General features: G+C 43.0%; 1 protein-coding gene across 1 annotated transcript; it reads right to left on the bottom strand.

Annotated features, from left to right (window-relative positions):
- LOC102175628 (putative serine protease 46) lies at nucleotides 956-21,077 on the bottom strand. The gene is made up of 5 exons (XM_005696025.1): nucleotides 20,996-21,077; nucleotides 18,697-18,874; nucleotides 18,259-18,515; nucleotides 17,334-17,497; nucleotides 956-1,210 (listed from the first exon to the last, which is right to left on the bottom strand). The coding sequence occupies exons 1-5, from the start codon at nucleotides 21,075-21,077 to the stop codon at nucleotides 956-958; spliced, it is 936 nt and encodes a 311-aa protein (XP_005696082.1).

Genomic DNA, 22,512 nt, shown 5'->3' with positions numbered 1-22,512 from the left:
AAAGGTGAAAGTTAAATCAGACTAGAACAATTTAACTTTTGCCAAGGCCTGCTCTCTTGGGACAGACAATAGGGCTGGCCATTTAGTACTCCAGTCTCCAGCAAACCGCACCTACTATGCTGTGGAGCCCAAGGGCAAGGATAGCGGCCGCTGTGAACCTGAGGCCCACCAGGCCTGATGGGCTCCCAGGCTACCCCCCACAGAAGTGGTAGGGCTCTGCCCTCTCAGTCTGGCTAGCTTGGGCCTGTTCTTCCTCTTCAGAGTGTGACAGATGTCACTAAGGCAGCTCAGGAGCTTAGGGTGCAGTCACCCCCCACCGTCACCTAAGCAGGCGCTCTGCCTTGCCCCTCCCTGCCCGCCATCATCACTCATTCCTGCCAGGGAGGGAGGAGGAACTGGTCAAGCTCTGTAGACTCTTAGGGTGATATGAGGGCTTAGGAGAGGCCCACAAGTTCTGGAACAGAATCCACAAGTGCAGGTCTGGTCATTTTGAGTTTCCTGAAAAGAAGACAACCCTCATAGTAAGGAACTGAGGGGAAACTGTAGTCAGAGACCCAGGGCATGGCCATGGGGACCTGGGTGCTGCTGGAGTGCTGGGATTACTAAGCAGAGAGTGGGGATCACAGAGCCCAGCTTCATATTGGCAGAAGAGGCAACTGCAGCCCAGAGAGGGTAACAGGATGAGTGCAAGTACAAGGAAGGCTATCAGGGAGGCTCCCCTTGAGAAGACAGCCAAGCCTCTTGGGGGTGGGGAGGCTCTGGCCAGAGTCAAGAAAAAAGATGATGGCTTCAGTTACACAAAGTTGAAGAGCATCTTCATTGAACAATTGAAAAAACAGTGGCTCTGGAACCCTCCCCCATGGACTTGCCCTGCCGTCCTGTGCTCCTCCAGTCTCCAAGACAGGCAGAGGGGAGGAAGCAGCTGCATCCGGGAGGGACGCCCAGGAAACATCATTCACAGGAGCCACAGGCAGCCCAAGGAGATTAGCAGGATGGAACTAGTGAGGAAGACCGGGCTAAGGCAGGCAGGCCTGGCCCTGCTGACGAACTTCACATCACCGATCTGCTTCTTCATCCAGTCAGTGAAGTAGGAGGTGCTGGTGTAGATACCGGGGAAGTGGCGCCGGTTGCAGCTAAAGCTCCAGCTCACCACCCCCATCTGAATCCAGGTGTTGTCCATTTGGCAGACCAGGGAATTGCCAGAGTTACTCTGTGGAGGGGAGCAAGGGCGGCATAAGAGAGGCAGCAGGAGGGCCTCCTTGCAGGTCCTGGACAAATAAACTTGCACCTTCCCAGGCCATGTTCTTAACACGAGCTGTATTAGGCCCATGCTGTCCCTGATAATGAGGCATAGCTAGGAGCCTGCCCTGTGACATGGAAGCACTGTTCTGGGGCCTGAGCTCAGGATCACACTGGCCTTTCTTCACTCCCCTGCTAACCCTCTGACCATAACTCCCTGGTCCCCTCCTCTGCCCTCTCTCTAAATTGTGGTGGGCCTCCAAGGTGTTACCCTTGACTTTCTCCTTTCCTACCATCCTGCTGGCATAATGAACTATTTGAAATGCAAATCTGTTCCCCCTCTTTTCATGAAAAGCAGAGGCAAATGTAAGAATAATGTTTACAACAGCAAACATCAAAAGGTAACAGCTTTTATTTCTGCTGATGATGGGTTTATGATTTTTTAAACTATCCTATACTTTTCAGTATTGTTGAAAAGTTTTATAAATCAGAAAAATATCCCATGCTCTCCCTCCCTCCCTATATGTATACATATATATTTTAATGTAATGTAAACCAAGATTTGGAGAAGGAAATGGCAACCCACTCCAGTATTCTTGCCTGGAGAATCTCATGGACGGAGGAGCCTGGTAGGCTACAGTCCATGGAGTCGCTAAGAGTCGGACACAACTGAGCGACTTCACTTTCACTTTTCACTTTCATGCATTGGAGAAGAAAATGGCAACCCACTCCAGTATTCTTGCCTTGAGAATCCCAGGGACAGGGGAGCCTGGTGGGCTGCCGTCTATGGGGTCGCACAGAGTCAGACACAACTGAAGTGACTTAGCAGCCGCAGCAGCAGCAAACCAAGATTTATAAGACATAATCTAATGAAGAGTGCATAAGATATGTAAGGAAAAATAACAAAATCATACTTAATAAGATAAAGGAAGACCTACATTAATATACAGATATACTATTGTTCTTAGGTGAGGCAATTTAAAACAATGTAAAACTGTCAATTCTCAGCATCTGGCTTCCTGCAGCATGGAAGGCTAGATACCCTATCCCACCTTGCTGAAGATTACATGTGAGTTTTTTTTAATTTTCATTTTAAATGCATGGGTGAGCTGGCCAGAAAATAGACTCCTCAGATTGCAAAACCCAAGGGAAGGCTGAAACCCAGAGAGCTGACAGCAAAGCCCAGAAGATGACTTTTTGCCCCAAGGCCATGGACCAAACCCAGTGAAACTGAGCTTTGGTTTTCACAGCCTCATTCATGGGTGCAAAAGACAAAATGCTCAGAGCCTGCTCAAGATGGGGAGCCCAAGAGGAAACCTCCTGCAAAAAGTTATTCCTGCCAAAAAGGACCACACCTTCTGCGTGAGGATAAACTGGGAACACCTGCCCTCATGTGAACTTGTAATTCAAATTCACACTGTCTGGGTGATTAAAAAAAAATTGAGCCAAGAACATCGTTTAAAGTGGTTCTTGGTTGGCTTTATGCCCTGGTACCTGGCAGAAGCAAATATAGATTCTGTCTGAAGGACCTCACTTTTCAAGCCGTGCTTCAGCGAACTCCTGTGAAGAACACTCTAAAGAGCATGTCATCACTCTTAAAACATCACCCCGCACACAGGGAAGTTGAGGCACCAAGAGCAAATGCCAGCCAGCAGAAAAAAACCAAAAGCAGCATCAGAGCCTTCAGAGTTTGATATTCAGAAATCATCACATGAGAGCCTCAAAGTTTCTGGTGATGCACTATTTTGTAGGCGTGGTGGTGAAGGTATGGGTATTGACTGTGTTATTCTTTGTTCTCCAAACACATTTTATAAATATCTTTTCTCTCTATTCATTAGAGAGTAAAACAGTCAAAATATTGTGACAATGTCAGTTCTTGCATTGACCTCTAACATTCAAGCAATTCCAAGTAAAATGCTACCAGTATTTTTTCAGGACCTTGACAATCTGATTCTAGAACTAATATTAAAGGATAAAGGCCATGAATTCTATGGCAAGTTTGAGAAAAAAAAGAGCAAACTGGAGAGGCTGGGGACTGGAGATATATCTAGACAGAGTTAGATATATTTCAAAGCTATAACTAAACAAACTATGGCACTAGCATAGCAATAGAAAAATAGACCACTGGGGCAATGGAGAGCCAGCCAGATGCCTGCAAGTGAGGAAACCTGGCACATGCTCCAGAAAGTGTCATGACTGTCAAAAGGAGGTCTCTGTTGTAGGTGGTAGGGAAACTGACAGAGAAAAATTAATTTGGACCCCACCAGAACAAAACTCCAGGGAGGTAGAGTGGGCTTGGTGAAGTTTAAATCAAACTGATTTTTAAATTGAGGCTTATAATAGGACAAGGCATTTACTAACTGAAAGTAACTGAAAATTATGGGCTCCTCCCAAAATGGAGAAGAGAGAAAGGTTTGACATAGGGCACATGGGGAAAATGACTCAAAAGAATAAAACTAATGTGGGTTCTCTAACAAACTGAGATTCCTCAACAAACAAATACAGGAGGGGAATGTAGAACAATATCAGTTATGTAAATTAAAATACCCATATATCACGCTACATATTTTTCAAAGATACAAACATCTTTAAAGACATTACTAAACACATTTCAGAGAAGGCAATGGCAACCACTCCAGTACTCTTGCCTGGAAAATCCCATGGACGGAGGAGCCTGGTAGGCTGCAGTCCATGGGGTCGCTAAGAGTCAGACACGACTGAGCGACGTTACTTTCACTTTTCACTTTCATGCATTGGAGAAGGAAATGGCAACCCACTCCAGTATTCTTGCCTGGAGAATCCCAGGGACAGAGAAGCCTAGTGGGCTGCTGTCTGTGGGGTCACACAGAGTCGGACATGACTGAAGCGACGCAGCAGCAGCAGCAGCAGCAGCAAACACATTTCAGTAGGGGCCTTATGTGGGGAGAGAAAATGGAAGATGAAGGGGAAAATCAAGCCAGTGATAATTAAGCTAGTAATGATAGTGTGAGGACCCTACCTGAGAGATATGGTTGATGGGACTCTGGGAATCTAGAGCTAAAGAAAAGTCAGAGAAAAAGAGAGAGAAAATTGGAGGGCAAAAGAAGGATCCTATGTGGATATTCTCTTATTACAGTGAAATAAAGCCAGAACCCAATAAAAAAATGTGAAACACCCCCCTCAGAGGGAAAAAAATTAACTTTCAAAAGTGCTAAAATAGAAACAGAATTAAAATCTACAGTTGGAATGCAGAAAAGTAAGAATACCATATATTGCAAAGCCCATGGGATGTGGGCCAAAATTGCACACAGAATAGTCTTAGTCTAAATACTTTTAACATCAAACAAGAGGGAATGAAAATAAATTATTATCAATTATTTATCACTGCACATTCAGTTGAAGACACTTAAAATGGAATTAATAAAGGCAAAAAGGAGATGTCATGCATTAGAAAGCAAAAAAAATCATAGACTTGAGAAATAAAATCAATCACTTTTTCTTAAAAAACAACAAAATAGATAAACACCTTTTAAGTCCTACCAAGGAAAACTGAAAGAGGAAGAAAATGCAAATATTTTGTGGTATAAGTAGAAGAGATTAAAATCAGATCCAGGGAAAATACACTTTCTAGGATCTGAAGACTGTTTATAACTTTCTCTTTATGGATTTAAATTCTAGATGAAGTGAATAATTCCTAAGAAAATACAAATCATAAGCCAATAACTATGGACAAAATAACATAAAATACTGCTCAAGAACTACCCCTTCAAATGAGAACAGGTCTATGTGGTTTTACAGGCAACTTCTTTCTAGCGTTCAAGGAGCAGATAATTTATGTCATTTCAAATGTTCTAGAACATAGACTGTACTTTCAAGTGGAGCATAGTTGTGACTCTATAATTTAACAAGGGGAGTGCCTTTCTCAACACACCTTAAATGCAGCCCAGCCTCCCTGGAGGCAAACAAAACACAATGCTGACTGCGTGTATGGCGCCTCACGCTGCTGCTCCCTGGCCGCCCCTTTCCTGGGCTGTGCGCCACCACCGTCCTGTGTCTGGTCCAGGGCCCAGTACAGGGTGGTCTGTTGGATGAAGAAAGAAATTAAACATATCCTAAAAAAGGAGGTTATAAGTCTGAACACAACAGATGAATGAAACCAAAGCACACTATGGCCAGGGAGGGCTGATCCTAGCAGGCAGGGTAAATGGACACGAGGGATCTGTTCACAGAACCAGCTTAGCATGCTGAAGAGTACAGAGTCATCTTGATAGCTGCAGAAAACATGTTTTATGAAGTTTAGCGTGCATTCCTGAAATAAAATGCCACAGTGAAACAGAAAGCACTTGCTCTCTCCTCCATGGATGCTATGCCATCTTAGCAAGATGCTTCAGAATGAAGTGTGGGAAGCACGTCCAAGAAGGCCAGCAACAAGAAAAAGCAGAGCCACAATTCCAGGCTGCTTTCAGGGACAGTACCCAGAATAATGGAAAAAGTAAAAATCATGAAAACGAAAGAGGCAAAATCATCACTAATCACAGCTTACATGGGCATAGACCTGGAAAGCCCAAGAGAGTCGGCAAAAACTCTTGGGATATAATAAAAGGGTTCAGTGAGCTAAACTCCTAGATGTTTTCAACAAAATGAGTCTGGTGGATGGAAGTAGGGCAAGTCAAAAGGAAGGAAGGTTCTTGTTCTTCTGAGGAAGCTGTAGATGTTGATTAACCCTGGGTGTTAAATTTAAATACATGTGTGGAAACTATCAGGTGACCAACAGGAGAATGACCCTACAACAGCTTCTAAACAACTAGAGGGAAAAAGTGGAGTGGAAAAAGAATCAAACCAGTACATAAAGTGAGGGGTATAAAAAGAAATATTCTTCTTGATAAATGGGTTAAAGAAAAGCCTCCCTAATGTGTTGGAAAGTATAAGGCACTGAGCCTTATATTGTTTATAAGACATATAACTAAAACAAGATAGCACAGTGTCTCACGGAAGATAGAGGGATTGTTCTGGAATATGATTTTTGACATTGCAAAAAAGTAGAAAAAGGAATAGGCATAATATTGAAAAGTAGGAGACAAATTTATCACTGTTTGTACATGATATGTTTCTGGGCCTACAAAATTAAAGAGAATCCACTATACCTAGGAAGCTTGCTTATTATAAAGTAAATACACACAAAAATCAATATATTGATATAATACAAACAGAAAATACACTGAAAAAAAAAAACTGCTCATGACAGAGATGTGACGTAAAAACCTAGGAATAAACTTAAGAAGCGGGCATGCAATAACTATATGGAGAAAGCTGTATAAACTGCTGCTCTAGGGACACAAAGAAATGAAGCAAAATAGGGTCTATTTTCCCAAATCAATCTATTAATTTCACCAAAATCACCACATGATTTTCCTTTTATATTATACTAAGACTGTTCAAGAGAAAATGGGGACAAAAGAACATACGGAGGCTATACAACATGCTACTAAAACACCAGTGAGTCAATAATGAAATCAAAGAAGAAATTAGAAAGTACCTTGAGACAGAGATTGTTCAGTTCGAATGAACATGGGAGAATAGCCAGGTAAATTCTTTAAAATAAGAATAATAAAGGAGGACTTGCCTTACTACACACAAAAAGGAACTGTAGAGGTATAATAATTTTAAAACAGTGGTTGTGGCATAGGAATGAGACTGCAAAGGGCAGAAATACACAAAATAAGGTGGAAATGTATAATATAATAAAGAGGGCATTTCTAATTCATTGCCCCAAAAAAGTATTCAATAAAAATTGTTGACCTAACTGGTTTCTTCTCTCACCCTTCCAGATGAATCAAAATTAAAATATTTAAAGAAAATAATTAAGGACATATATGAGTAAAGAATTTTAAAAATCTTAGGGTGGGAAAGATTTCTAAGCACAGCACAAAAACTGTAATCACTAAGAGAAATAATGATAAATGTGAACATATGGAAATTGTAATTAACTCTATGAGAACAAATCCATACCCAAAGAAGGTAAATCATGAACAAGTAGGGTGAAATTGTAAAGCACTTCACAAAGGGTTAAAACTTCCTGTTTCAAAAAAAAAAAAAAAACTTTTGATTTTGAAGTAATTTAAGACTTACAAGACTTCCCTGGTGGTACAGTAGATAGGAATCGGCCTGCCAATGACGGGGACGTGAGTTTGATCCCTGGTCTAGGAAGATTCCACAGGTCCGGACCAGCTAAGCCCATGCACCACAACTGTTAAAGCCGAGCCTAGAGCCTGTGCTCCACGAGAGGAGCCACCGCAGCAAGGAACCAGCGCTCCACCTCGACAAAGAGCAGCTCCTACTCGCCGCATCTAGAGCAAGCCCGAGCACAGCAACTAAGGCCCAGGGGAACCAACAGTCAAGTTAATTAATTAACAAAAAAAGACTTACAAACAGTTATGAGTATAATATTTTTACTCAGACCCACTGATTTAATGTTTAACCATATTTGTCTTATCTTCTCTATCCATAAGTATGTGTGTGTATATACACGTATTTTATAAGCCACTAAAATTAAGTTGAAAAAGACATGATGTTCCTTACCAGTAATTACCCACAGCATATAATATCTACAGCTTTTACAAATCAGTAAAAAGAAAAGTAGTTTAATAGAAAAACATGGGCAAAGGACAGGGAAAAGTGTAAATGGACACTGAACACAATAAACATCTTCATTTGAACCCCCTTTGTGCCTTGATCCTGGGTAAAAACTGGGCAGAATCAGAATGTTTTGCTCACTGTGATTATTGTCATCATAATCACTGTGATTACACTATCATATAAATGTCTCAGTTTAGAAATCAGAATATACACATCCACACAGTAAGCGCAAAGCTAGACTTGATTTAAAGTCAAATTTCTCAGTAGATAACTAATGAGGACCTACTGTATAGCGCAGGGAGCTCTACTCAGTACTCTGCAATGGTCCATACAGGAAAAGAATCTGAAAAAGATACATCTGGAACTGGCAGAACTCCTGGATAACCAAGGCTGCAAGAAGGATCCCCATGTAACCAAGTGTGACAGGCAAAAAAGCATCGGGTCAGGACCTGTGCCCCTGGAAGGGATCTAAGAGGAGAAGAAAGACTGCCCAGTAAAACCTCACCTTGAGCGGTGAGCAAGTCAAGCCATAGACTGGCCATCCCAGTCCTGGGGTCCTACATGGAGGACACAAGCTCCCTTGGCTGCTGGGAGAATCACTGGGACAGACAGGCCGGAGAAACCTAGATGCCACGCACGAGGAGTGTGCCAGTGCTAGCTTAATGACAAGCTAGAGAGACGTCTGCCTAATGACTGCTGCCTTCCTGCCTTAAACTTAAACCCCACTCGCGTGATGCCACAGCTTGGCACAGAATGGAGGGCAGCTGGATCCTGAGAAAAGACTCAGTCTAGCAAGGCAGAGGCGGCACAGGGGCCTGGGGTGGGGTCCAAATGTGGGGACAGTGGCCATGGTTGGCACTTACTCAAACAGCACCACAGAGACAGCCTGGGCCTCTGGTGGCAGTACAGCCATTTGAACCCTTGCAACCAACACCACCATCCCCACTCCCATTCCGCACCACGACACAGCACCGGAAGTGAGACAACCAAGCAGGGGAAAGACTCAGTCCTGGGCTACGTGTGAGCGGAGCCCCCGAAGCCTACCCTGGCAGCACAACAGCCCTGTGTGAGCACACAAGCCCCATCTACTCCAGCACTCCCCTCCTGTGGGGCAAAAGCCCCAGTGTAAGGAGAAGAAAAACACATACTTACAGGGAACAGAATTAGCCTGGATTCGACCTCAGGGTTTCCCAGCAATGTGGGAGCAAACCCCACCCCTGACAGGGCGGCCACACAGAGGGAGCAGAGAGGAAGTCCCAGCGCCTACCCTGCACAGCCTCTAGCTCCTCTAACAGCAGCCACACCTTCTGTCAAGGTGATAGTGGCCAGCACACCATGAGGAAAGACTTGGCTGGCATCTACATCAAAGCCAGCCCTCACACCAAAGACACTGGGTACACACAGTCTAGGAAGGGACACTTCCACATAAAAACACCACCCCTTCAAGACCACAGCAGACAACTGTGTTTCACCTAGATTCATAGAGAGAGAAAGTTCAGTAAAATTAAAAGAAAGAAACTTACTCCCAGCTGAAAGAACAAAAGAAAACCCCTTTGTAGAACAAATAATGAAACAGATAATCAGTCTACCAGACACTGAGTTCAAAAAGTTGGTAATAGGGACTTCCTTGGTGGTCCAGTGGCTAAGACTCTGCGTGCCCAATGCAAGGGGCCTGGGTTCAATTCCTGATCAAGGAACTAGACCCCATGTGCTACAACTAAGAGTTCTCATGCCCCAACTAAAGATACCACATGTTGAAATGAAGATTGACAATTGCCCATGCCACAGCTAAGACCTAGTGCAGCCAAATAAATAAATGGTTTTTAAGTTGGTAATAAAAAATGCTAAGTGAATTAAGAAAGAATATCAGGATAAACATAGATGATTTTAATACCAAAGCAGAACTACAAAGAAGGCCCAATCAGAAATAGATAAATCAATTTCTGAGATAAAAGGCACTCTAGAGGCAATGAATAGCCAACAAAATAACAAAGAAGAATACATAAGAGATCTGGAAGATAGAATAATGGAAATCACCAAATCTGAACAGCAGAGAGACAAGTGAAAAACAAAAAATAAATAAATAAAGCAAAATATGAGATCTATGGGTATAATATAAAGGTGCCAACGTATGCATAATAGGAATTCCAGAAGGAGAAGAGAGGGAAGGGGATTGAAAATGTATTTGAAGGAACTTCCCTGGTGGTCCAGTGATTGGGATTCCGCCTGCCAATGCAGAGGACATGAGTTCAATCCCTGGTCCCGGAAGATCCCACATGCCGTGGATCACCTGAGCCCCTGAGCCACAACTGCTGAACCCATGCCCCACAACTACTAAAGCCTGTGTGCCTAGAGCCCATGCTCCACAAAAAGAGAAGCCACAGCAATAGGAAGCCCGAACACCACAATGAAGAAGAGCACCCACTCGCCGCAACGAGTGAAAGCCCGTGCGTTAACAAAGACCCAGCACAGTCAAATAAATAACTTTTACAAAAAGAAAATGTGTTTGAAGAAATTATGGCTAAAAACTTCCTAAGCCTAAAGGAGAAAACATATCCAGTTACAGAAAGCACAGAGGGTCCCAAACAAAGAGAATCAAAACATTCCCACACCAATACATACTATAGCTAAAATGGCAAAAATCAGGGCTTCCCTGGTGGTCCAGTGGTTAAAAATCCACCTTGCAACACAGAGGACATGGGTTGGACCCCTGGTCTGGGAAGGTTCCACATGTAGTGGGGCAGCTAAGCCTGTGCACCACAACTACTGAAGCCTACCCGCCCTAGAGCCCACGCTCTGCAACAAGAGAAGTCATCACAATGAGAAGCCTTTGCATCACAATTACTAGCCCCTACTTGCAGCAACAAATAACCAACACAGCCATAAATAAATAAATATTTTAAATGGCAAAAGTTAAAGAGAGAATCCTAAAGGCAGCAAGAGAAAAACAGAGTCATGTACAAGGGAACCCCCTTAAAGCTATCAGCTGCTTTCTCTGCAAAAGCTTTGCAGACCAGAAAGAAGCGGCATAATATTCAAATTCATGAAAAGGGAAAGACCTGAAACCTAGGATACTCTACCCAACAATATTATAATTTAGAACAGAAATAGAAAAAAATTTCTCAGACAAGCAACACTGAAAGAATTCAGTTACACTAAACCACTCTAAAAGAAATGTTGAGCATCTTCTCTAAATGGAAAAGAAACAATCTATAGGGAAAGGAAAATCCCAATAGGAAAGGCAAACTATATAATAAGCATTGACGATCACTTAAATAATTCAAAACATAGAATAAAAAAAACAAACAAAAAACTATAAAAGCACCTATAACTACTGAGACAGTCAATTCCTAGGCAGGTTGATTAAAAAGTCCAGGGTCCCCAAGGAGGAGAAAGGGGTCTGAGGCTCTCAAGGAGAAGGAAAGGACAAACTTTTTTTTCTATTCCTTAGTAAGGATTATATAACAATAATGCATCCTGCTTGAGGACATGTTTGTCTTTCCTGAAAACCTTCTGACTAATCCTGTTATCTTAAAATGTATATTATGGGAGTGGGTCTAGTAAGATCTTTACAATCTTGAGACATTATTTAATTTATTGTAATAACCAATTAAAATATATATAATTTCCTTGCTAAGAATAGGGATGGGGGCACTTTCCATTCCCCTTCTGAAGTCTGTGTCAGAAGATTTATCTGTCCCTTTTTCACTTCAGTAATTCTCTGCTCTGCAAAAGCTCTTGAGTGATCGTGCCTGGTCCCTGGTCCCAAAGCTAAATCTTCAGAGATCATGAATCTGACACCATTCACCATAAGCTATCACCACAATAAACAGTAAAGGGGCAAGCATGAAGATGTAAAATATGACATCAAAAACACAAAATCTGGGGGAGGGGAGTAAATAAGTAGATCTTTTAGAATGTATTTGAACTTGAATGGCTTCTTTTTAAAGCAACTAGATATAATTATGGATCAACATATATAAATTCCATGGTAACCACAAATCAAAAGCATACTTATTATAGGCTGTGTATACACAAAAACCAAACAGAAAAGACCTCAAGCATGCTATTAAAGAAAATTATCAAGCCACACTGGAAAAGCAAAAGGAAGAAGAAAGAAACAAGTGAGAACTACAAACACACTGGAAAGCAAGGAATAAAATAGCGATAAGTACATGCCTGCCAATAAAAACTTTAAACGTCAATGGACTAAATCCTGGAAGCATGGAATGTTCTCCAGGTTATTTCACACACTAGGTCACAAAACCAGCCTCAACAAATTCAATAGGATAGAAATTACAGCAAGCATCTTTCTGACCACAACAATATAAAACTAGAAATCAACTACAGAAAAACTGGAAAACAAATATATGGAGACTAAACAACATGCTACTAAAAATCAATGAGTCAATGATGATATCAAAGACAAAACCATTCTGAGAGAAGTTTATAGTGATACAGGCCTTCCTCAAGGCAAAAAAAAAAAAAAAATTTAAATAAACAACCTAACCTACCACCTAAAAGAATTAGAAAAAGAACAAAGAAATTCCAAAGTTGGCAGAAGGAAGGAAATCATAAAGACCAGAGATGAAATAAGTAAAGCAGAGATTTTAAAAAATAGAAAAGAAGGATGAAACCAAGGGCTGTTTCTTTTGAAAAGATTAACAAAATTTGATAAACATTTAGCCAGGCTCATCAAAAAGAAAAGAGGACCCAAATAAACAAAATAAGAAAGAAAGAAAAGAAATAACAATCAATATCATAGATATACAAAAATCATAAGAAAATACTATAAACACTTAAATGTCAACAAATTGGACAATACAGAAGAAATGGACAAAACTGGACAAATTTCTAGAAACATATAGCTTGCCAAGACTGAGTCAAAAAGAAACAGACAATTTGAATAGACTAATCACAATCTTTACAAGTGAAACAGATTCTGTAAAATAAACAAACAAAAACATGGCCTGCAAACAAAAGTTCAGATCTGTCCAGTGGTTAAGACTCTGTGCTTCCACTGAGGGGGCATGGGTTCAATCCTTGGTCCTGGAACTAAGATCCCACATGAGGCAAAAAAAAGAGGATCAGTTTATTTTTAGGGACTTCCCTGGAGGTTCAGGTCTGAACAGCTTCACTAAGGAATTCTATCAAACACAGAAAAAAAATAGTTATACCTATCCTTCTCCAACTATTCCAAAAAACTAAAGAGTGAATTTGGATACTCCCAAATTCATTCTATGAGGCCACCATTACCCTAATATCAAAACTAGATAAAGATCAGAAAAGAAAATTACAGGCCAACATCTTTTATGAATATAGATGCACAAATCCTTAATAAAATATTAGCAAACTGAATCCAACAATACATTAAAAAGATCATACACCATGATCAAATTGGGTTTACTCCAGGGTCACAAGGATGGTTTAACATACACAAATCAATCAATGTGATACACCATACTAACAAAATGAAAGAAAACCCACATGATCATCTCAGTCGATGCCAAGAAATACTTCGATAAAATTCAGTATCCATTCATAATAAAAACCCTCATCAAAGTGGGTATAGAGGAAACATATCTCAACATGATAAAGGTCATTTATGACAAAATCAGGGCCAACATAATATTCAATGGTGTAAAGCTGAAAGCCTTCCTCCTGAATTCAGGAAGAAGACAAGGATGCCCATTCATGTCACTTTAATTTTTTTTTGGTCACTGTTATTTAATATAGTACTGGAAGCCCTATCCATAGCAATCAGACAAGAAAAAGAAATAAAATATATGCAAATTGAAAGGGGAGAGATAAAATTGTCACATTTGCAGCTGACATGATACTCTATATTAAGAACCCTAAAGTTTCCATCCAAAACTATTAGAATAAATGAATTCAGTAAGTTTTAAAGATCCAAGATTAATACAAAAATTTGTTGCATTTTTGTACCCTAGTGAAATATCTGAAAGAGAAAATAAAAAAACCATCCTGTTCAAAATCATGTAAAAAAAAACCCTAGGAATAATCTTAACTAAGGAGATGAAAGACCTATACACTGAGAACTATAAAACACTGATGAAGTAACCTGAAGATGACTGAAAGAAATGCAAAGATAATGTGTGCTCTTGGATTTCAAAATTATTATTAAAATGGCCATACTACTCAGTCTACAGGTTTAATATGTTGTTGTTCAGTTGCTCAGTTGTATCTGATTCTTTGAGACCCCGTGGACTGCAGCATGCCAGGCTTGCCTGTCTTTCACTATCTCCCAGAGTTTACTCAAACTCATGTCCATTGAGTTGGTGACACCATCCAACCATCTCATCCTCTGTCATCCCCTTTTCCTGCCTTCTATCTTTCCCAGTATCAGGGTCTTTTCCAATGAATTGACTCTTCACATCAGGTGGCCAAAGTATTGGAATTTCAGTTTCAGTATCAGTCCTTCCAATGAATATTCAGGGTTGATATTTTTTAGGATTGACTGGTTTGATCTCCTTGCAGTCCACGGGACCCTCAAGAGTCTTCTCCAACACCACAGTTTGAAAGCATCAGTTCTTCGGTGCGCAGCCTTCTTTATGATCCAACTCTCACATCCATACATGACTACTGGAAAAACCATAGCTTTGACTAGGAGAACTTTGTCAGCAAAGTAATGTCTCTGCTTTTTAATATGCTGTCTAGGTTTCTTATAGCATCTCTTCCAAGGAGCGAGAGTCTTTTAATTTCATGGCTGCAGTCACTATCTGCAGTGATTTTGGAGCCCAAGAAAATAAAGTCTGCCACTGTTTCCACTGTTTCCCCATCTATTAGCCATGAAGTGATGTGACCGGATGCCATGACCTTAGTTTTCTGAATGTTGAGTTTTAAGCCAGCTTTTTCACTTTCCAGGCTTCCCTGATAACTCAGTTGGTAAAGAATCCGACCTCATTGCAGGAGACCCTGGTTGGATTCCTGGGTCAGGAAGATCCGCTAGAGAAGGGATAGGCCATCCACTACAGTATTCTTAGGCGTCCCTTGTGGCTCAGCTGGTAAAGAATCTGACTGCAATGCAGGAGACCTGGGTTTAGTCACTGGGTTGGGAGGATCCCCTGGAGAAAGGAAAGGCTACCTACTCTAGTATTCTGGCCTAGAAAATTCCATGGACTGTATAGTTCACAGAGTCGCAAAGAGTCAGACATAAGTGAACGACTTTCACTTTCACTCTCCTCTTTCACCTTCATCAAGAGGCTCTTTAGTTCCTCTTCCACTTTCTGCCATAAGGGTGGTGTCATCTGCATACCTGAGGTTATTGATATTTCTCCTGGTAATGTTGATTCCAGCTTATGCTTCATCCAGCCCAGCATTTCACATGATGTACTCCACATATAAGTTAAATAAACAGGGTGACAATATACAGCTTTGACACACACCTTTCCCAATTTTGAACCAGTCTATTATTCCATGTTCAGTTCTAACTATTGCTTCTTTACCTGCATACAGGTTTCTCAGGAAGCAGGTAAGTTTGTCTGGTATTCCTATCTCTTTAAGAATTCCCTAATTTGTTGTGATCCACACAAAGGCTTTAGTGTAGTCAACGAAACAGAAGTAGATGTTTTTCTTGAATTCTCTTGCTTTTTCTATGATCCAACAGATGTTGACAGTTTCATCTCTGGTTCCTCTACCTTTTCTAAATCCAGCTTGTACATCTGGAATTTCTCAGTTTACATACTGTTAAAGCCTAGCTTGGAGGATTTTGAGCATGTTCTTGTTAGGATGTGCAATTGTGTGGTAGTTTGAGCATTCTTTGGCATTGCCTTTCTTTGGGATTGGAAAGAAAACTGACCTTTTCCAGTCCTGTGGCCACTGCTCAGTTTTCCAAATTTGCTGGCATATTGAGTGCAGCACTTTAACAGCATGGAAGCAACCCAAGTGCCCATCAACAGACAACTGGCTTAAGGAGATATGATACCCACACACACACAATGGAATATAACTCAGTCAATAAAAAAACAATGAAATAATGCCACTTGCAATGTGGATGAACCCAGAGAACATTACACTTAGTGAAAGAAGTCAGATAAAGACAAATACTATATGATATCACTTACATGTGGAATCTAAAAAAGAATACAAATGAATGTATACACAAAACAGAAACACAGTCACTGATACAGAAAACAGTCTTGTGGTTACCAAAGGGAGAAGGGATGCAGGGAGGAACAAATTAGGGGTATGGGATTAACAGATACAAACTACTATTCAATATATATAAAATAGATAAGCAATAAGCATATATTGTACAGGACAGAAATTATACTCATTATCATGTAATAACCTATAATAGAATATAATCTGCAAAAGCACTGAATCGCTATGCTATATACCTGAAACTAACACAATAAATCAACTATACTTCAATTTAAAAAAAAAAAAAAACAAAAGAAACACTTGTATTAAAGATGAAAAAAAGTTAAGATGTCCAATTCAAGAAATTATCCTCTGTGTATACAGAAATTTGATTTATGAGATTAGTGGTGACACCCTGCAGAGGAAATGGTTTTTTCACTGAATGACACTGGGAAAAACTGGTAGTCTATACACAGAAATAAAGAAAAATAGACCTCTAACTTTCACTATTCACGAAATGAATGCACATGATTCAAGACCTAAATGTAGAAACCAAAATTTCCAAACTTTTAGGAAAAAGAAAACATAGGAAAATGTCTTTATAACCTCAGGAAAATGAAGGATTTCTTAAATAAGCATAGGCCAAAAGGGGAAAATATGGATATATGTTTGACTGAAATAAAAACTAAATTGCTAACACAACACTGTAATCAACTATACCTCAAAAAAATATTTTAAAAAATCTAAATTGCTCTTCAGCAAAGACAGTATATATAAAATGATTTCAAAAAGAAAATATTTGCAATATATATAATGAACATAAAGTCAGTATCCAAAATATAAAAATATAATACAGAGAAAACGGCAAGCAACAGAAAATGTATAAGATATCTGAACAAGTGACTCACAGAAAAAGAATCATGAATGGTGAACAAACACATGAAAGGACGCACAAGTACACTAGTAACTAGAACATGTACATGCAACCACCATAGGATACTAGGTCTCTAGTTCTCATTCTCAGAATGGAAAACATGTTAGTCTGACCAATCCCAAAAGTTGGCAAGGATATAGAGCAATGAAATTTTCAAACACTGCTGTGAGAATATAGATTAATACAATCACTTTGGAAAACAATTTGGCAATGACTATTAAAGATGAAAGTACGCACAGCCTATCACCCATCAGTTCCCTGTAAGTACTGCCATTATTAACTATAATTGGGGAGAGGAGGGAAAAGTATTTTCATCCCTATTTTTACAGAGTGGCAAAACTGAAGCCCAGGGAAAGGCGATTTTTAATCCCCCAGTGTCATGTGAGAAAGAATGCACGACCCCTAAAAGTCACCTTCATGCCCAGGTCTAGACACTGCTCACCTGACAGGTGTCCATGCCCAAATGTGAGGTGGCACAAATCATGTCATTCCCAAGTAACTTCTTCTGGTTTGTCAAGAAGAGGAACTTGTACTGTTGATTGCAGATATCATTATTTATGATCTTGACAGCCACCTCCTGAAGGCTGTAGGGGGACTGTGGGTTCACTGGAGAGAGAGAGATCCTGCCTCACTATCTCTTCAGCTCATCTCCATCTGGGAGCTATCCAGATTCATAAAGTGGGAGGCAGGGCCATTTCCTAGGATAGTGATTCACAAAGGCTCCACTCTGCAGTCTGACTTTTGAAAATGCCCAAGCGCATTAAAAAGTCTAAGCAAACGTCTCCTGAGGGGCTCAGAACAACATCCAGGCACAGAATGAAGCCAAGGATTCAGGTTTCATGAGCATGAGTGGCTGAGCACTGCTCCATTGCTACCTGCCAAGGTGGCAAGATCCTAAAGCCTAGACAGAGCCACCCCCTGGAAGGCAGGACCCCACAAAGGCTCCTCAATTCTAGGACCTCAGAGTGACACCAACAGGGGACAGGAAGTCTTGGTGCTCAAGGCAACAAGTGTTGTAAATGGCTACCCAATGTCTAGGTAGCCCCTGAGACCATGGCCCCTGTGCCACCTGCAGACAGGGAATCCCAGTAACAAAGTTAATTTCCTTCCAGGCTGCAAGGTAAGAGTTTGACATTGGATTTAGCTTAACTTTGGGAACTGAGATCCATGGACATCATGGGTGTCTTTTACACCAGGGTGCTGTATATATTCTCCCACCAACAGAGTTCAGGATAATGCGCGGCACATTTAGGTGTTCAGGAAATGTTTGCTGATGGAGTGAATAAAGGAATGGCATGGAGGAGCCCCTGGTGGAGCTATGTTCTGAAGAGGCAGGTGTCTTGAGACCTCAGCCTGCTTTCACTTACCATGAATATCCACTTTTCCCCACCCGATCATCCAGCACAGGGATCCAAAAGATGGCTTGAGTTTGGGGTTAGGTAGACAGACAGGCTGGATGAGTGGGGACCAGGAGACAGGGTCCCTGAGCTTCAGGAGGGCAAGATCCTGGGAGAGGTTAGTGAAATCCTCATGAATCATGATGCGAGCGACTGGACGTTCGGTACCATTTTCTGAGAGGCTCTGAACTCCCATCTTCACGGAGTATGACGAGGGGTCCTTGGATCTGCAGGGTCACGGGTAGGAGGCAGATCACCAGCAGTGAGGTCAAACATGGAACAGGTAGAGAGACACAAGTTGAGCACAGGGCTACCCAGCCAGGCCCCTACTCCCGGATTACCAGATTCAGCGGGGCCTCCCAGGCCAAAAAGCAGAGCCCCAGAGACCGCTGGCCCACCCTGACTGACCTCTGTAAGCAGTGTGCAGCTGTAAGGACCCACTGGCGGTGGATGAGGGAGCCGCTGCAGATGTTCATGCCCAGGAACAGGATGCCCACCTGCCATGGCCACTTGCCTACCTCCACTAGATTTCCGTTCACATTCTTGCAGGAGATGTTAGTCTGACCACAACCCCGGGACCAGGACCCTTAGGAAAAAGGTAGAGAGGGAGCCATGCCGTCAGAGACCTCCTCATTACATGCAGACTTGGACATGTGTTTACACTGTCTCAAGCAGACGTGGTTCAGCAAGTGCTTCCCCAAGCAGTTCAGCGTGCAGTGCCACCCAGAGCTTCAGGGACTCAGCAGCAGCAAGCAAAGCTTGTCCTTGCCTGGGAATGGGGGGAAGGGGCAGGAGGTGAATTATGGTGGTGGTGGAGAGGATACAACAATAAACAGAGCAGGCTAATAATCTATTGCAACCCATACACTAGCAGAAACATCTACTGGGCCATGCCTCATAGCAATCCCTCAGAGAGTCCCAAACCACTGATGTCTGGGCTTGTTCCACCATGTCCAAGGGCTCTTGGTACTGCTATCAGATGTGGGTGGCTGGCTTCCTTGCCACACCTGAGGCTGGTCACCTTTACCCTCAACCAGTGGCTCCCTACAGGGATCCACAGGCACCCACACAGGCCCCAACATCTCCATGGAGTTTTGTCTACCTTGCCCTCTCATTGCTCCATTCTTGCCCATGTCTCTGGCCAATGGCTTGCTGTCCTATTTTCTGTCTGCTCCGAGGTGGGGTGGCTATATTTTCCAGCCTTTCTCATATACTGTGGTTGGTTTATGGCTACCTTGTTTCAGATTACTGCCTACCCCAATGGAGACTTTGGGAGGAAAGAGATGGCTTCCAAAGTCTTGGCTTTTCCTTTCTCACAAGGCTAAGGCCCTGGAGAGCCAGGGTCCCACAGAATGAACTTCACCACTTGAAAATCTAAATCTCATATCTAGTTCAATGCAGCCCCTTCTCCTCCCACTCCTGCCGTTGGGGCCAGTGAGGGGCAAGGAAGGAACTGACAGCTCTAGGAGGAAGGGTTGGGCTTTGCTTCTGTGCTCCACACTGTAGTGGGTTCTTCCGTTTGAGAAAATAGCACTCCGCAGAACTCACCTCCAGGACAACACTGACTCTGATTTCTTCCCCCAAAAGCTTATGCAAGATTTGCAGGATTCAGCTTGGAGACGCCAGCACCAAGTACAGCAGCTGAATCTTTAGGGAACCAGGATGGATTAATTTGGGGGCATGAGATGTTGCAGATCGATCTTCTCAAAGGCACAGTGACATTATTCCACACACAGGGGACACTTATGGCTCCAAGAGACCACTGCAGATCACATCCACCCCTTCTCGGAGTTCCAGAGTCCAAGCACTCCCACTCACAAGCTGTATTCTGATCTCACTACCTTGCACTCACACATGGTGATGGAGACACCTGTCTTGGCTCATGACCTCCATCCCTACAAGGTCGCAGCTCCTCACTCCCACATCATCACAGTCACAGCCATCAGCAACGAGGAGCAGTGCACAGCCTCACCAGCCCCAAACGCCACAGATGCCTGAGGACAGCAGAGAGCAGGACGGCACTCATTCATTCAGTCCCTCACTTAAGGAAGTGGTCTGGGAAGGCAAGTCACACAGTAAGGGAAAAGGACAAAGTCCCTAAGTTGGGGGACACATCCCTACCAACAGATGCCATGCCAGCATATTTTCTGCCAAGGGGCAGAATGGGCAGCTGGCAGGTAATCTGAACCAGGGCTGCCACCACAATATTACATGTGGTCAGTTAGGGTGGGATCCCAGACTTTGCCACATGGGGTCCAAAATTTTTACCCCCAAAGAGTCTATTGAAAATCGGTATTGAATCCTGGCTCCATAAGCATTTAGTTCTCCGGGCCGCAGGTTCCCACGGTGAAATGGCCCACCTCCTGGGCTGCTGAGACGTAAGCGTGTGAATGATCCCTCCGTGCCTGAGCGGCCACCTACACACCACACTGCCCTCAGCACAGTCCTGCTTCTCTGAGACTGTGCGTCCCTAACAAGCTCACCCATGCCACAGATTATTCGTTAATAAGGCTCTTTCCTCATGTCCATGGTCACTGCACACAGGAACTGCCTTGGCACTGTCTGGGTCCCCACGCTTGGCACACCACGCAGTCTGGTGAGGAGGTGCCCATCAAGAACAAATGGAGGCCCTTCAGGCATGAGGATGGCTGACATGGGTGCCCAAGCAGAGTCCTCCTGCCTCTCTCTCATGTTCCCAAAGCCCTACCTTCAACATAGAGGTGACTGTCAGCCCTGGCAGAAGAAAATGGAGATGTGAGGCCCTGAAGAGCTCCCTGCCCACAGGCCATAGCAAGCAAGGGAACAGCTCTCACTGGTTCTCATAATGGGACTTGGGGGCAGGGCATCTCCACTGTGTGAGAATTCTAGAACTCATGGTTTGTTTATATAGCAGGAAGTGGGGCAGAATCAGGAAGCTAAGGAGACAGTGTGGTCTGGGTCATGACCTGCCAGTGTTGTGATATGATGCTGTTGCCAGACAGCCCTCTGGTATGGTGCACCTGTTGCCAAGCCCAAGGCCTGTGACAGCACCTGGTGTCTGGCCCATGACAGTACCTCCTGGGCTCAGCCTTGACCTTGACAGTGTCCCTGTATGCCTAACACTGAGTCTGTGGTAGTGCAGGTATCTGGCTTGTGACAGCACCGACTCCCTGGCCTGTGAGGAATCCCCAGTACCCAGTTCAAGAGCCTCAAAGCCCTTCTCATGGCTTCTCTGGAGGTATGGAAACTGAGGCTCTAACAAGGGGCTGGCTAGTTCCTACTGAGACTGATTGAGCTGGAACTTGAGTTTTCCTTTTTCCCACACTTTTTCTCTGCACTTTTAAGAGAACAGCTCATGGGTGGAGGGAGGTGAGCCATCTGAGGCCTGGAAGGTGAATTCCTGAGAGGAAGCAGTTTGCAAGCCTGGGTCTTCATGAATCAGCAGAGTAAGTGACATCTTGGGCCCCCTCCTCATCACTCCATTGAAGTCCCACCCCAAGAATCCCATGCTCCTCGTACTATACAGGAGGATGACTCACTCCTGCTCCACCCTGTTGTGTTGTCAAGAACGTGGAGTAACGAGATTGCTGTCGTTACACTGCTACAGGAGATGGACTGGGACCAGCACTGTGAAAAACTCTATTTAGTAAAGCAGAAAATGTGCCTAACTCACAACCTGCGGGTCCGTTACTTGTAGTGCGCCCTGGAAATAGCACGCGTGTAAGCAGCAGGAAAGACAGATGAGACTGTTGACAGTGGCGCTGTTGAGTGTAGCCCCAACTAGAAACCCACCAGCTGTCATCAAAGGCAGGATGAATGTACAGGGTACTCAAGAGCAATGAGAACAGCAACATGGTAAATCTCATAAAGCATATTGCTGAAAGAAGTCAAACACCAAAAAGTACATATCACATGAAGTTCAAAAACAGGCAGCACAAACTATTTTTAGGGATTGCTAAGTAACTTCAGTAGTGTCCGACTCTTTGGGACCCACCAGGCTCCTCTGTGCATGGGATTCTCTGGGCAAAAACACTAGACTGGGTTGCCATGCCCTCCTCCAGGGGACCTTCCCGACCCAGGGATCGAACCCACATCTCTTATGTTTCCTGTTTTGGCAGGCAGGTTCTTTACCACGGAGCCAGCAGGGAATACATGGTACAAAAATCAAGAGGATGATCAGTGAAGTGAAAGTCACTCAGTCGTGTCAGACTCTTGCGACCCCATGGACTGTAGCCCACAAGGTTC

Source organism: Capra hircus, chromosome 22, assembly GCF_001704415.2.
Source record: "Capra hircus breed San Clemente chromosome 22, ASM170441v1, whole genome shotgun sequence".
In the NCBI taxonomy this organism is placed as follows: Eukaryota; Metazoa; Chordata; class Mammalia; order Artiodactyla; family Bovidae; genus Capra; species Capra hircus.
The sequence above is the reverse complement of the archived record's forward strand: the minus strand, read 5'-3'. Positions and strand labels throughout refer to the sequence as shown.